Source organism: Panthera uncia, chromosome A2 (assembly GCF_023721935.1).
Source record: "Panthera uncia isolate 11264 chromosome A2, Puncia_PCG_1.0, whole genome shotgun sequence".
Taxonomy (NCBI): domain Eukaryota; kingdom Metazoa; phylum Chordata; class Mammalia; order Carnivora; family Felidae; genus Panthera; species Panthera uncia.
In genome coordinates, this window is record NC_064816.1 from 38,425,118 (window position 1) to 38,441,973 (window position 16,856).

Below are 16,856 nucleotides of genomic sequence, written 5' to 3' on the forward strand. Positions count from 1 at the left end.
CCTTCGAAATAAAATACAGATGGCCTAAGCCAACTGGATTAATAAAAAGGTATCTTTCATTTAACCATAATTCATTTTGATAATTATTGTCTACCTTAAAAGAATCTACTTCAAAACTGATTTTCTGCTTCCAGGATAGAAGGTGATATGTCACACAGAAGTCAAAGAAAAACCTAGGAATACCTCTAGGAGGGACAAACGTTGGAGATGGGACTCTTCCTTTCAAGCCAATGACGTCAAGTGGCTGTAAAGGGAAGAGCTTCCTTACTTTCTCCTTCTTATCCTCAAGTCTGAAAACCTACACCTAGAAGTATTTTACCTAAGGACCAAGGAACAACGAGACTCCCCAGGGAAGAATAGAAGAAATGACCATAAAGGATGGACAGTGACTTTTAAATAAATGTGCCAGAACTAATCCATACAAACGGATGCTGCCACCTTCAAATTCATTACTTTGGAAATTACATACTTAATCCAACGATACTGTTATAGTCACTTCGGAATTTGTTTCAGAGCTCAAAATTTTCCACATCCTTAAAACCAGGAAATGTTTGTCTCTTCAGGTTAGATTTGCAATAGTCAAAGGTCCTCAGAGTAGCTGTGCTGTTGTTTGGAAAGTCTTTCTTGACCTCCCAAGTCCAGGTTCTGTGCCCCCTCCCCGTGATCACTACATCCCCCAGCAGAGCACTTCTCACTCTATAATGGAATTGTTTACTTGTCATCTGTCGCCCTGGCAAAACTGTAAACTGCATAGAAACAGGGAACAGATCTTATTATTATTATACCCACAATCCTAGCATGGTGCCTAGAAAACTGCAGGCTTCCAAGAAATACTAAATGATGCACTCTACTTTAATACGAACTGGTCTGGAATCCTGTGTACCTTCTCCACTGCCCCTCCCAGCAGCTCTCAGAAAAGAGTGTATCTACAGAGACGAACTATTGCTTTTTATACTTGGCAGGGAGAAGTGATTGGATTTGATGATCTTCATTACTGATTTATGCATAGAGAAGCAAAAATCATGACTACATCCTCACAGACTAAAAACATAACTTTTTCCCTCTCAAATCTGCAAGCACAGGAGTATCTTACCTAGTTGCAAGATCTTTATAGTGTCTCTGTAAGCTTTCATCACCAGCTTGAAGTGGCGATAAAGTGGGTAGCATAAAACTCTTCTTCCAAAAGACACCAGGATTTCATGAACATTAGTCCAAGTCTGTGAAGTATAGTTTAAATAAGTAATCATTTCCATATTACATAAATAAAAGGACACAACGAAATATGAAACTACTCTCAATTAAAAACTATAAGTTCGGATCATCACAAAGCCATGCAAGAGAGAAATATAAAACCATGAAATGAGATTCTTTTTGTACACCTTACAATAAAATATTTAATTGCAGTCCTTGTAATTTCTCATACTTCATCAAGGTATCACAAATGCTCCTTAAAAATCACATATGCAGCAGGAAAGTTTCAAAAAGTCCTTTAAGAATTACAAATATGAATCTAAAACACATGGTACTAACAAAATACAGATGCACATAAAAGACACTGTTAAATAATATATGTTTCATGTTTTTGTCCTTTAGGACCACTCAAGATGGTGTAGATGAAAGATGGAGAACTCTTTAGTGAAGTGTGTTCACAGTCTCCCTCTTCTACTTTTTCTTTTTCTTCTTTTTTAGTGTTTAGGGCATGAGAAAAACATGGTATTTATTTCAGTAATTTGCTTTCACTTATCAAAGAGAAAAGTGCTTTCTTGAAAAAAGTATTTTATCTTGAATAGTATCAAACTGAAACCATCAGCAATTCAACTTACTGAAAACACTAGACGAAGGCAATTTTGCACAAAATTGTTTTTTAATTGGATTTTGATTAAAACTGTATGAAAAATGTAACCCATATATAAAACTTAAAATATAAAAGTAAAACTAAGGGAGCAGAAAAATTTCCATGTATATTAATCCTTAACAAATGAGAGATCTGATTAAGAATATTGAGTATCTCACAAAGAACAGTTTATACCTAAAAAGAACTATAAACTTTTAAAAAATTCTACCAAAAACTAATAAAAATTTCACATAGCTCTCAATAGCTCTGGCAATTCTAAGTTATCTCAAAATCAATAAAAATTTCAAAATGAAATCATATATAGGTGAATTTATTCATGTAGATTTTAATAAAAGAACTATGAAACTCTGCAGTTACTACTTTGTTTTCAACATCAGTAATCGATGCCATTATTACCAAATCCAGTTTCTCCGTTATATGCTGATCACGGCAATAAGTAGAACTCAAATGAAGTCTAGGGAGCAGTGCTCCTCCATCTTTAACATGGATACGAATCCCTGGGGATCTTGCTACAGGTTCTGCTTCAGTGGGTCTGGACTGAGATTCTCTAACAAGCTCCCAGCTGAGATGCTGGTCAAGCCATTAGTCCATGGAACACTCTCTGGAGTAGCAAAATTCTCTAACAAAGCTGAATGTTTCAGTTCCTGTTCCCATCTTATCTATTATTTAAACAAAGTGATGCCATGAAGGGCGCCTGGGTGGCTCAGTCAGTTGAGTGTTTGGCTCAGCTCATGATCTTTTGGTTCGTGAGATTGAGCCCCGTGTCGTTGTCAGGATCTGAGCTGACAGAATGGATCCTCCTTGGGATGTTCCCTCTCTTCTCTCTGCCCGTCCCCACCACCCCGCCCCGTGTACCCATGCTTTTTCTCTCTCAAAACAAATAAACTGTAAAAAAAGTGATGCCATGAAACAACCTTGATTTTATAACTTACAATGTACTGTATCTAGGATTTTTTTTTAATGTTTATTTTTGAGAGAGAGCAGGAAACAACAGAGAAAGAAAGGGAGACAGAGAATCTCAAGTGGGCGCCACACTGTCAGGACAAAGCTCAACTTGGGGCTAGAACCCACAAACGGCGAGATCAAGACCTGAGCCAATGTTCAACTGACTGAGCCACTCAGGGGGCCTAAACTGGAAAAGCAAAAAACTAAGTGACTTAATTGATGATGCAACTGTTAGTTGTGTAAAATGACACTTTTTTTCTTTTTTACATGCTAGCTTTTATTATTTTACATGCCAGCCCCCCAAGTTCAAGAGTCACATGCTCTACCAACTGAGCCAGACAGGCACCCCTAAAAACTTTTTTAAATGTTTCTTTCTTTTGAGAAAGAAAGCGTGTGTGTGAGTGAGGAGGAGCACGCTGACAGCGCAGAGCCCGACGTGGGGCTCAATCTCATGAATTTTGAGATCATGACCTCAACTGAAATCAAGAGTCGGACACTCAACTGACTGAGCCATCAGGTGCCCTTCTATTTTTAACTGCTGTTTTTACATTCAACAATTTGTTCAGAGCCAGTAAATTTTAAAATGGCATCCTCTGATATTTTTGATAAGATCTACAAACGATTTACTGGGAAGTATTTATAAAAGCAATGATTACTATACTAGAAGAGTTATCAGATCTGACCATACTACTTGTAGGACCTTGGACAAGTTATTTAAACTCTATGATCTAAGCTTCATCATCTGTAACATAGCAGTAATACTTATCTCACAGACTGACTGGAATGAACAGGAGAGGTAATACATGTAAAAGGCTATTATTAGCACAGCTTTTGATGGTCAGGAAATGGCCCCTAGAATTATCACCTAGGTTTGCTTCCCAACTTTGAGCTCTGAGCCCCAATACTCACCAACTTACAAACGCTGTTCTCCTTCTCCCAAATGCTACAATACCCTATCTAGCTTCATTAGAAGAGTTACAAACGCAATCAGAATTTTATTTAAAAAGATGGGGGGAAAAAACTTGTATAATCAAGTTTCCACTTTAAAAAAGTTAAGGAATTGCTTGAATTACCCACAACAAACTAATGGCGACAGAAAAAAGAACTTTCTAAACAAACAAAAAGGCAAGAACTGCAAATGAAAATCATACCTCAAACCAGCACAGTGTGGGACTCAGTTTTCTAATGTTCCATGCAGACTCAACCTTCATTTGTTTTGGAGAAAAGAGCAGTGTCATTTTCGAGGTAAAGTCATTCAAAAATAAAGTAAATATATCCATTCACTCAACCAGTGTCTCAGTAGTACATACATAAGAACTAAGAAGCGTCTGTGGCTGAGGAAAAATAATTGCTTTGCAGAAGCTATCAAAGGCAAGTTTCTGCCTACTTTCCTTGGGATTTCACAAAGTAAAGCTTTTCCACTGATAAGAGTACCAGAACATAAGAGCAAACAAGCAGGGGCTTTGAAACTAAAACTTAAAGCAAAGTGATGTTTGCTCAATTACTGTCCTTCTCAACTAACTTACCCAAACATTCTGTAAGTAATCTGCCAAAGGACTCAAAGATAATGCTGAAGGGCTGACTGTGGCACTTAAAAAGATGCTCGGAATATGGCCTTTCAGAGAAGGCTTGTGAGAGTAAGTGCATTCTAGAGAAGGTCTTGAAGTTGCAAGACTTCGCGGCATCAAACATGCAAATAAAAGAATCAAAAATGGTCAATTTTATCAGGCATGACTGAACACACTCACTCATTTCCTTAAGCAATAATGTGAAGTACTTTTTTCGTAAAAGAAAATATTTTCTCCAAGTACAGTATCCTTAAACGATGAACGGAAACAAAAACCATTTCCAGCTATAGTGTGCCCGTGATATACTCATTAATATTCATTTGGGAGTCAAATGCAAATCCCAAGAGTCACCTTTGAAATTTTCAGAATCCTAACAACAGAAAATTTGGCACATATCAAATTCTAATCCTAATACTATGCTAATGCTGTGATGGTGAGAAAAGCAGATTAAGTAATATACATCGTGACCCAATTTAAATACACATACACACGTACACAATGAAAGACTGAATGAAGAGATGTATCTCCTTATAACAGTAGCTATTTCTAATGGCTGAGATTATGGGAAATTTTAATTATTTTTTTCATACCTATATTTTCCTTTTATACTGATAGGAATTATCTGCATAATTTAAAAAAAAAGGAGAGCATATGCTCAGCTTGAAAACAACTCTTGAGCAAGTACAAATATAAACAGCTGCAGGGGCACATGGACTGGAAAGACTTTTTTGGTTCTTCAGCCTTTTTTAAATGTATGATCACACGGGGCGCCTGGGTGGCGCAGTCGGTTAAGCGTCCGACTTCAGCCAGGTCACGATCTCGCGGTCCGTGAGTTCGAGCCCCGCGTCAGGCTCTGGGCTGATGGCTCGGAGCCTGGAGCCTGTTTCCGATTCTGTGTCTCCCTCTCTCTCTGCCCCTCCCCCGTTCATGCTCTGTCTCTCTCTGTCCCAAAAATAAATTAAAAAAAAAAAAAAAAAAAATTAAAAAAAAAAAAAATAAATGTATGATCACTGAAATAGGTGAGAAAGACGTTAAACTCTTCATTTATAAAATCAAATGTGGATCAAGAAGAGATACAAAAAATGTTTATATTATTAAAACAAGACCATTTAAGAAATAATGTTCTTTACAAAAGGTTTTACTTTTACAAGATTTCTTTAAATAGCAAAAAAGATAGGATTCAGGTTTTTCAAAATGTAATTTACATGTAATTTTTTCAGAAGCATACATACTATATAAATTGAGGGACACCCGCAGAAAAATGCTCAGATTCCCTTTTTTGTAAAATAGATATACCTCACATCTGCTCATGGACAGCTTGGCCAGAGAATATAAACGGGTATGGTAAAGTTCACCTCTTGCCAATGTCAAGTGTCACATGGAAACAGCCCTCTTTGAACAAGTCCTCTCCTACAGAGATGAGCGTTCAGGATATCCTTTCTCTACCCTCAGCTTGATTGCCCCACTCCACCATGTGATAGACACTGATGCACAGAGAGAGAAGGAAAAAAGAACAAGCCAGCAATATGTGCTCACATCGGTACCCACCACTAACACGCACATGCAGCTCTGCCAGGAGCATCCCCCAAATAAATCATCCCAACAGGGCTTACTCTCCACAGGAGTGACGCCTTACAGTTGATTTAGTCTGCTCACGTATGCCAACATGCACAGACACGTGTGCACTTACGTTCTTCTCTCCTTCAGTGACACGAGTTTCATAGCAATATGCCAGAAGGATATCAATCAAACTGTAGTACACTTGGCGAAGAGCTCTCTTGTCCAGTAGGTAAGATTTATTGACAAATTTTCGCAGCTGATATTTCTCTTCTTCAGAAAAAGACACTAGGAAAAAAATGCATTTAAAAATGAAACACTCCATTCAGTTTTGCAAAAAAAAAAACCCCAGTGCGGAGGATTTGTCAAAATTAGAACTTTGATTATAGAAACTGAAATAAGAGTAATTTAACTCTGAATATAGAAGGAACTTTTAAACTAGGCTTCACAGTTTTATTAAGGGCTGTGCATCTGCTCAAACCCTAGTAGAGCTAAATAAAGGAGAAATGTCTAAACAGTATTTATTCCTTACTTCCGGGATGCCCCCTCTTTTTGCTACACTGTCCTGTATTCAAGGCATCTAAATGCCAGAGCTATTGACTTTAAAATTCAGATAACACAGTTTGAGAACAGAAAACATAATGGCTAAATAAAGCACTCTGTAAATATTCATTATCCATTTTGAAAGTTCTATACAAAAGAATAGGAATATTCCCATATAATAGGCAATGTTAAGGGCAAAGTATCTATTAATATCTTTTAGACACAAAGTATTACCTACATAACACACAAATGGGACCACATCACACATATTTGACTTGTGGGAAGACAGTGGTTCTTTTCAACAGTGTGTCTTTTCTTCTCTGGCTTTCACCCTGTCTACATCTTCAACAACAGCCTCCCCCACATTAAAAATCTAGTATATATCATTTCATATTTTTCTCTATAATCATGTAATGCTATACAGACACATAAACATATACAAAGGAATTTATATGATCCTCCCTCCCCCACCCATAGAATTCGATCCTTTTTTTCCACCTAGCCTACCTCACTGAATAACTCTGGCAAATCTCTCCAAGTCAACTGGTACTTAGCTAATTTTTGTAAAGGCGCAGAATATTCCATGGTGTGGTATGCTCTATCCAACCACTCCCCCTACTGATGGGCATCCACTATGCTTCCAGTTTTCTGCCACTGCTAGTAAGACTGCATAAATGTCCTTACCACACATCCTTGGATACTGGGAGGTTTTATTTCTATAAAAGAGATTCCCAAGAGTAAATTCACTGGGTTAAAAAGTGCATCTGTTTTTTAAGAATACTTTATTTAAAGGCTACAACTCTCCTTTTTAATGGCCCTGGATACAAGTTCTCCTTCTACACCCATCCCTCCCACCCAGCGATAAATATCATAGCTTTTCCTACTCATTTCCATTTTAACAGATAGGAAGTGACTGTAGTATGAAGAATTCTAAGAGGAGACACAGTGAATGTGGGCAGAATCTGTGACTTGCTTCTATCCAAAAGAATATGGCAATGGTGATCAGACAGTCACTGTCATGATTATGTCGCTTTAAAGAACAGACTGGAGCCAGAGACTCACCGCTGGTTTTGAAGAAATAAGATGCCATGTTGTTAGAAGGCTGTTTGGCAGGAGAGTGTGGGGGGCTGTGAGATGTGAGAGTAGCCTCCAGCTGACAGCCAGTAAGGGCACTGGGACCTTAGTTCTACAGACGCAAGAACAGAATTCTGCCAACCATCAAATGAGCCTGGAAAAGAGCCCTGAGGTCCAGAAAAGAACATAGCTACCAACACATATGAAAAAAGAAAAGAGAAGATGGCCATATTTATGTACACCCTGATAAGACCCTGAGCAGAGAACCCAGCTAGCAAACTCGAGTCCTGAGCCATGGAAAATGAGTCAAATTAGAACTGTTTCTAATTTGTGGTAATTGGTTACACAGCAAAAGAAACCTAATACAATTCTATACCACTGTTACTGCGGTTAGTATTTTTCTAACTGCTAAACTTTAAGCATTATTTTATAGGTTTGCTGGCAACCTCTGAACGAACCATTCAATGTGTTTCGCCCACTTTTTTCTATTGGATGGCTTGTCTTATCAAATTTTTAAGAACTTGCTGTTATAGATATGAACCCTAGTCATATCTCCAAATCGACTGTATCTCTACTGACTTTGTTTATGGGATCCTTTGCCACTGATTTATCTATTTTTTTGCGTGTAGCCAAATACGTCCATCTTTAAAAAAACAAAACAAAACAAAACAAAACCAGATTCTGGATTGACAGTCTCTGATAAGTTTCCCCAACTCCTGAAATGTACATGAAACCTCTCATCTTTTCTGTAAGATTTACAGTTTCCTTTCTAAAATCTTAAGTTTTTAATCCATCTGGAAGCAATTTTTTCATGTTTTAGGATTCTGGTTAATTCCAGGTAAACAGTTAATTGCACCAGCACAGTTTGGTCAGTAATCCATCTTTTCCCCACTGTACAGAACTATTACCTTTGTCAAATAGATCTGTTGTTTTCTTACTAACAATTACTTCCAAGCATTTTCAGCTTTAGTGACTTGTAAATACAATATTCTCCCCCCCCCCCATTTCCAGTAATTTTTGATAGGACAGAGAAAAGCTATTTCTTTTCACAAACCACCTTACCCAATATTTGGCTGCCTTGACTAAAAAAAAGCGAAGTACTTAATGAATGCTAATAGTTAAAAAAAAAAAACAAAACCTTTATGTCTACATTGGTAAGGTAAGCAAGTATATAAGGCTGAAGTTCTTTCTAACTTTCCTCTGATGTTTACAATATAGACAAGCTATTGTCAAGGATCTATTTTCTCACATTAAAACATGAGCATTTTCTGGGGCTCCTGGGTGGCTCAGTAGGTTAAGCATCCAATTTCAGCTCAGGTGATGGTCTTGTAGGCAGTAAGTTCAAGCCACGCATCAGGCTCTGTGCTGACAGCTCAGAGCCTGGAACCTGCTTTGGATTCTGTCTCCCTCTCTCTCTGCCCCTCCCCAGTTCACACTCCCTTCTGTCTCTCAAATATGAATAAACGTTAAAAAAAGTTTTTTTTAAAACAATATGAGCATTATCAGTTATTATCATATATACAAAGTAAAATGCATCTTACCTTAAAGCAAGATTTACAGAAAGAGTAACAAGTAACAACATAAGTGTACTCAGTTCCTAGCTAGTGTAAGTAAAACATGGCCTGCTACTTACCTTAGAGCGATTTCTTTTTTTTTTTAATATATGAAATTTATTGTCAAATTGGTTTCCATACAACACCCAGTGCTCATCCCAAAAGATGCCCTCTTCAATACCCATCACCACCCTCCCCTCCCTCCCACCCCCCATCGGCCCTCAGTTTGTTCTCAGACCTTAGAGCAATTTCTAAAGAAACTTAAGCATCTAGATATTTTAAGCTACCTCTAAAAAAAAAGGTTGTCAACCTTTTACCTTGCAAAGTAATCTTTAATTCTCGTTCCATGCCCTATCAGACCATTAGTTTCAAATTCACTTAAAAAGTTAGGCTCAATAAAGAGGAATATTTTGCTTCCAGTTCCAGTGGTTCATACTAACGTAGTTCAAAACAAAGCAAAACAAAACAAAACTTTAAAAGGCTCTCTCTTCAGGTTTTAGAATTGCCTGTTACATTTAGGTAAGGACAGGCTAAACTGCTAACCAAGAGACCCCAAAATACAGTGGCTTCTCTCAAACAGAAGTTTGTCTCCCACACTACTATTCTGAGTGAATGATCCAGGACTGGTGAGGCATCAGCACCTCCATCATATGACTTCCAACTATGCATCTAAGAAAGCTGTTCCAGGTTTTTACCATTTCCTAACCAATGGGCAAGCAGCCTAAGACGGCAAGCTCCTTCTTTCTAAAGACCGGGGCCAGGGCACACACCACTTCCGTCATTTCCCATCACCCAGGACTTAGGCACAGGACCACGCTGAGGGCAAAGAAGGAAAGCAAAGGGAGTCAACGGGGCAGTCACTAGCTGCATGCTCACGTGTCTAGCTCCAACTCAGGAAGCCCCTGAGGGGAGGAAGACTAAAACAGACACCAGGTGACCGTGATGCTTTTAGGAGCCCAAAAATTAAGTTGCTTTTTAGTATTCCCAAATCACTCTCTTACTAGCCAGTTACCCCATCCCTTCTATCTCTGTTCAACAAAAACTGCCCTTTTGCGGGGCGCCTGGGTGGCTCAGTTGGTTGAGCGTCCAACTTCGGCTCAGGTCACAATCTCGTGGTCCGTGAGTTCGAGCCCCGCGTCGGGCTCTGTGCTGACGGCTCATAGCCTGGAGCCTGCTTCCGATTCTGTGTCTCCCTCTCTCTTTGCCCCTCCCCCATTCATGCTCTATCTCCCTCTGTCTCAAAAATAAATAAACGTTAAAAACAAAAACAAAAAAACTGCCCTTCTGCTCATCACAACTGGACAAGGCCAGAAGAGAGAGATTTCCTCACACATGCTGGGCCCTTTTCACATAGTTTCCCAAACCCACTTCTGTCCTCTCTTAGGAGCCTTAACTTTAACATGGCTTCTTTTTGTTTAAAGGCTTCCTTCCAGCCATTTTACACTCTATCCTCTGGGGGAAAAAAATCTTAAGCGCAGTTATTGGAAATTACTAGAAGCAATACCCCTCTACTCATTAAAATTTACTTAGTGCAAAAAACCAGATCTTGAAATATATTTATGTAACCATTTTTTAATGATGTTAGAAATTCTATGTTTAAAAAGTATGAGAAGAAACAGGAAATATATTTGCACAAGTGCTGCTTACATAAATGACAACGATGGGAATGCATTTGCTTAATTTGCTGGCAGCAACATAAAGATATGTGTATACTTTTAAACTTAATGCAGGTAGGTGTCAGGTGAAGCATTCTTTAAAGACTGGGATTTGGAAATAGTATTAATAAGACAGATAAACTGGGTGCAGAATGTCTCATTGAAGGGCTAATGTGAGGATCCCTTAATTTAAATAGAAGCTCTCAGTTCAATTAAAGCAATCTGATTTAAGGAAAATATAAGAAAGCACATATTCACTGCATGAAGAACGTACACCTAACAAAGTATTTTAGTCCCCTAGTAATTCATAAGAAGGTTTGAGACAGTATTCTCATAGGTATAGTTTTGAGATGTTCATTACTTCAGCTAATAGCAAAGTGCCAGGTGTTCATGATGATATTATCTCACTTGAGAAAAGCCTTTATCCTAGTTGACTAATAAGGACTTCTGCTTCCAGATAATTCTAAATCATAAGGTAAGCATTCCCAGAACCATTTAATAATACATTTACTCATCTAAATGTTTATACCTTCATTCTCAAGTAATCACACCTGTATATACACTTAATCGTTTGTAAAGACTGACCTAGGAACAATAGGTTCTGATGTTCCATTACCCACAAGTAAGGGCTTTTGCATAACGTAAGTCACTTTCCAAGACCATGTATGCAAGAAAAGCCTACTTGAATGTACTCACGAATTCTTGGATGCCAGGTGCCCCAACCTTTCCTTAAAACACACCACCACCTTTTTCTGAACGTTTTCAAGTCCATTTTGGCTTAAATAGCTCATTAATAATACACAAATGCATTTAAATTCTGAAATTCAAGCAAAGGAACCAGAGATGATAAATAACAATATTAACAAAGTAGGAAATCACTAGAGAAACCAAAAGTCTGAGCTCCCCAAGGCCTTTTTGATTAGAGCTGTAAATCACATCACCCAAAGGGGAACTTGGGGAGGTTTGCACACAATCAGGTCTAACTAAGCAGCGGCAATGGAAATGACTACAGATGCAATGGAAATGACTACAGATGCGGTGCCAACAATACTTGGATGATTGCCACCATGAGTAACATTTGTCAAGCATTTGTATGACTAAGCTACACTACAAAGCAGCCTTGCTATACAGTTCACAACATTTCGGTTAATTATACTTCTATAAATAATCTACAGTCAAACAAAGGCAGCGGAAAGCTCAATTCATTTGGGAAAGACACTGGTGCACTAGCATGATGCAAATGGCCCGGGACCACCTCCCAATGTTAAAAAAAAAACCCAATCGGTACATGTGAATACTGCAAAGGGGCTCCCATCAAAATGGAAAGTGACCTTCTTAACTTCACTTTGAACATTCTCTAGTTGTGTTACTTTGAAATCGTCCCTTCTCTCTAAATCCCCCTCCCAAATATCTGTCTTCTGTGGGGCAACAATTAAATAATCCCTGATCCGGCTCCTCTCGGAGGAATGCAAATCTGTCTATTATATTGTATACTTTCTGGAAACAGATCAAGGGAACCAGAAGAAAATGTGCTGCATTCAAACCTTTAGCCTAAATGGGTAGTCCCGCAGCGCTACAACTTTCAAAGCTGACACTGACAGTTAGCTCTACAAACACTGGAGAACTCACTGGTGCCAAACAGGATGTCCCCGCTAGGAAGTTCATTGACTAAAAATGTTATGTGGTGTCACACCATGCAACCATGTGCCAAGATTCTTGGGCTGAGATTAACCACGGAGAGACAACATGGGAAATGTGGTAAGTCCATCCTCATGAAACCAGAGCTCAGCAGGAGCACAGCATTTAACACTTCCATTTACAAGCCTTTGGGGAGGAAGACTGGGATCATTAATAAAAGTCTCCATGTTGTAACTCAGGCCTTGAATGAAAATCATAGGAATCATAAAATCAAAGGAATCATAACTGAGGCAAAGACAGGGAGCAAAGTTCACCATCTAAGGCTTATCTGGAATTCTAAACAATCTAGCTTACTATTTTATGATGAGACTGAATCAAAGGTAGAGCCCTCACCCGCACTGCTGTATCTGCCTGGCAACACCCCACTGCAGTAACACAGAAAGGAAGGAGGCCAGGGAGGCAAAGAACAAAGAGGAAGTGGAAGGGAAAATACAGCACGAGCATGCTCCTTGAGTAGGCTAAGGACTTGAAAGTTTATTTCTTGGTTTATTTTTTTTTTTGCCCATATTATCATCTGGGTGAACACACTTCAAAACATTTTCACAATTCTGGGGACCTCCAATACTTGACCAAGAAAAAAAGAAAGAAAGACAGGGGCACCTGGGTGGCTCGGTCAGTTAAATGTCTGACTCTTGCTATCAGCTCAAGTCATGATCTCATGGTTTGTGGGATGGAGCCCCCCATCAGGGTCTGTATTGATAGCACAGGGCCCGCTTGGGATTCTCTCTCCCTCTGGCTCGCTCTCTGCCCCTCCCCCATTCACATGCACGTGCTCTCTCTCTCTCAAAAATAAAAAAATAAACATTTTTTTAAAAAAAGAAAGAAAGATCTCATTAACAAAAAACTTCCCCCTAAAGCTTCATAAATGTACAAAAATTTTAATTTCACAGAGAGGTCATTCAATTTCTGGCACTCCCACCATTGATGTTAGTCTACAAAAATAACCTCTAACATTTACAACATGCTAGGGATTTCAAGGACATCATCTCATTCAGTCATCAAGACAACTCTATGTGGTAGGTATAAGATTTCCACAGCAACCCTGCCAAGTTGCAAGATCACACAACTAGCCTGTGATGGAGCAAGGTGTTAAAGCCCAAACCCCATCTTTAGCTTATATCCCACCCTTAACCCTACTTGGCACATTATGAAAAGTACTTTCTGTACAACAACACAGAGCTCAAGTTCTTCTACCTTAGATCACAAGTCCTTGCTATTTTTAAAGGTGATTTTTAAAATGAATCACCATACTAGCTTAGCAGGCTACAATTGTTCTCTAAGCACCAGTCGGGATACATGTCACAGGTGGAATGAAGATGAAGGGACAGGAGAGGCAGTGGTTAAAGGGAAGAACTAGTCTAATCTTCTGTTACAATTACACACAGAGAACTAACTCAAAGGCTGGCTCTCACAGAAAACAGGACCTAGAGCAAGCTACAAAGGATCCAAGTGAAGCAAGTTCGAATTTAAAGAAAGGTAATGCCTTTTCTTGATTTTTAGGGCAACTAGCTCACCCTTGTGGACAGAAAACTTAACTACACAACCACCAATTTCCACCTGCACCACCTTATCAAAACACTGCACCAAATTTGGGGAAACTGATTGAGACCAGCAGACAGCCTTGATGATTTCAGAGTGAGCAGACATTTTAAGCAGACCTACGTGGCATATACAATTACCTATCTCAACTGTGTTAGCAATCCTCTACCTGAAAATGTGTCAATATAATGTGGGAGGTCACTGAAAGATTCTTAAACTCAAATCAAATATAAAACCAAGGATTTGTTGAAAAGAATGTAACAAGAGCCATTATTTATAAATGAGTTTCTCTACTGCAGTAGTCAATTATAAAAGATTAAAGCAGCAGTTTTTCCATCTGGTAGAAATCACCTAAACTCTAACAAAACCGAACTACAAAAATACTTTGTACAGTATTTATCTCTTCCATAAATATTTACCAAGAACTTAGTATACAACAGGCACTCTGCTAGACAACAGAAATACAGCAAACGACAGATGACCGCGTTACTATGCAGAGAATCAAAGTACTGTTAGGCAATAGACTTGCAGCTACTTCAGACTGAGTGGCCAAAGAAGGTACTGTAAAAAACTGTAAACAACCCAAACGTCCCATCAGTAATAAATAGCCCAAATGTCCATTGATCATGATAAAAATATACAACAGAATACCAGGCAGCTATTAAAAGCTCAGGAAGAACCCTAAGTGCCCGACATGGAAGAGGTACAACATGTGCTACACACTGGAGAAAGTCAAGAAAGAAGAGAGTGCGTGTGAGTCTGTTTATAAATTTCTTACAGCTAATATTCAGATGTTGGTATATGCACTGAAAAAACCCTAAAACTGTTAAGAGTGATTACTGTTTTTTAATACAGAAATAAAAGCCAAATCAGTATACCGCAAAACATGGGCCTTCTACTCTTGATCTATCTGAAACTGTTATAATTCTAACATACAGATGTAATATCATGAAAAACTTGGAGAGGACATATCCAATTCAATCAACAGACAAAGGGAATGAAAACTAGGTCTTTTCCCACCATTGCTAATACTCAAATGCCCTTACTACAGTGGAATGTTCAGATCTTTTAAGCAGATTATTCAACTATTACAGATGTCCTGTGTGTTCATGTCCCTAAATTTACTTAAAAAATAAAAATTTTTAAAAGGATCCCAATGATTCAACTATACTTCAAAAGACTGTTCCAAGACCAGTCTAATCATCGAGTAGCATTTTCCAGTCTGGGGTGAAGACTGCACTTCCAAAATCAGCAAACCAAAAGAATATCTTCCCTCCATGAGAGAATTACAACTGTGTGCTTAGTAACAGGGAAGACGGGAAACAAATGAGCCTAATTTTGAGTTGCTTACCTAATGCAGCATGATTTTCTTGCTCCTGACTCTTTCCCAAAGAGGCCATCATTTTTGAATATATGTCAGTCCACCAAGGATTATACTTCAAAATCTGTTCAACAGCCTCATCTTCAAAAAAGTCAGCTCTGGAAAGAAAACAGTCAACGAGCTTGTTACATAGAATTGAGCTGAGTTTCATTTTTCTTTTAATTTTATCTTAACTCCTTATGTTTGGTATTAGAAACAGAGATTGTTAATTCAAAGTACAGATCAAGGAAATGAGCACTGTGTTCACTTTCTGAGTCGTCACTAATCACCATAAAACGAAAGCTGGGGTCAGACTAAAGGGATATGTGACATTTCTGCTCTCCTCAGAAACAAAGTGGAGAAAGGACCAGTCCTTCCCTTGAAGGCCCACCCCCGTACTGCACTGGCATGGAATGAGGCAAATCTGAACACAAAATGGACTGAAGCACTGAACTTGGGCTAGGTTTTTAAGTACCACCTGTTCTGGTAAGGTTACAATAAAGGAAAGAATCTTTTAATTCTACCAAAGGAAAAAAAAAAATCAACAGGAAATACAAGATACTGCACACCCACCCACCCCCCCACACACACACACCATTTATTAGCATGCGCCCTCATACTTTCTACCAAGATGCAATTTCTCTTACTTAGCTCTGCTAGTCCTAATAGTCCCTTGGCTTAAAACTATTGGAAAAGAATAAAGCAACGTTTGTAAAGGAGAGAAAATTAATTTGCGTGTACTTCACTTTCTGGGTTTTAACTTGCAAAATAACTGCTACCTTCAAAATAGGTTCCTGGAGGACATTTATTCAGAAATTCTACCACCTTGCATTCAAGGCTGAAAACTGGTATTCATGGGAACAGAACAACAAAAAAGTAGAACTCATGGTGAAAAATTCATTTATATGTCAGTTAATTAGAAACTCAAGGAATTGGTTGTTTTCACAGGTTGATTTTCTAGCTGATAGTTTTATGACCTGAAATATTTTTTCTTTCAACTGAGATAATGAAATCTTTCTAAAATTAGAAACTCAGATAACTGAGTTATTAACTGAGTTAATTTCTGATTAGAAAATCAGATAACTTACTGAATTCTTCATACATGCCAAGCACTGCACTAAATACTTTTCACCCATCACTTTCTTAAATCTTCACACCATCCCCATAGGCAGGGGGTACTACTAATACTCCCATTTTACATGGGTGGAAACTGAGGGTCAGAAAACTTGTACATCGTGGCCAAGGTCAGAGAACCAGGAAGAAGTGTGGCCAGAATCTGGACCCAATTAAGTCTTACTCCAGAATCCAAGCCATTAACCAATATAAACATTCATTTTTATGCTTCAGGAAATAAAAGTACATATGGGACAAAACTGAATAGCAATGATCTTGAAATAGTAATTGTCAATTATCAATTTTTGTCAGGTACATGACAGATATTTCAAAAAGATAAGTACTACAAGTAAACAGCTAAAATGCTTTAATAAAAGTCAACAGGAAGTACTGACT

General features: G+C 38.4%; 2 protein-coding genes across 3 annotated transcripts in view; one reads left to right on the forward strand and one right to left on the reverse strand.

The window, feature by feature from the left end:
- PPP4R2 (protein phosphatase 4 regulatory subunit 2) overlaps positions 1-16,856 on the forward strand; it is a 411,406-nt gene that overhangs the window by 174,859 nt on the left and 219,691 nt on the right. The window lies entirely within an intron of this gene.
- Positions 1-16,856, reverse strand: part of SHQ1 (SHQ1, H/ACA ribonucleoprotein assembly factor) — a 110,898-nt gene that overhangs the window by 70,847 nt on the left and 23,195 nt on the right. For both annotated transcript variants that reach the window (XM_049640883.1, XM_049640884.1), the window contains exons 6-9: positions 15,339-15,466; positions 6,059-6,213; positions 3,952-4,005; positions 1,094-1,217 (exon numbers count right to left, since the gene is read on the reverse strand). In XM_049640883.1, coding sequence (XP_049496840.1) covers positions 1,094-1,217; positions 3,952-4,005; positions 6,059-6,213; positions 15,339-15,466 — 461 coding nt within the window. The remainder of the gene's footprint in view (positions 1-1,093; positions 1,218-3,951; positions 4,006-6,058; positions 6,214-15,338; positions 15,467-16,856) is intronic.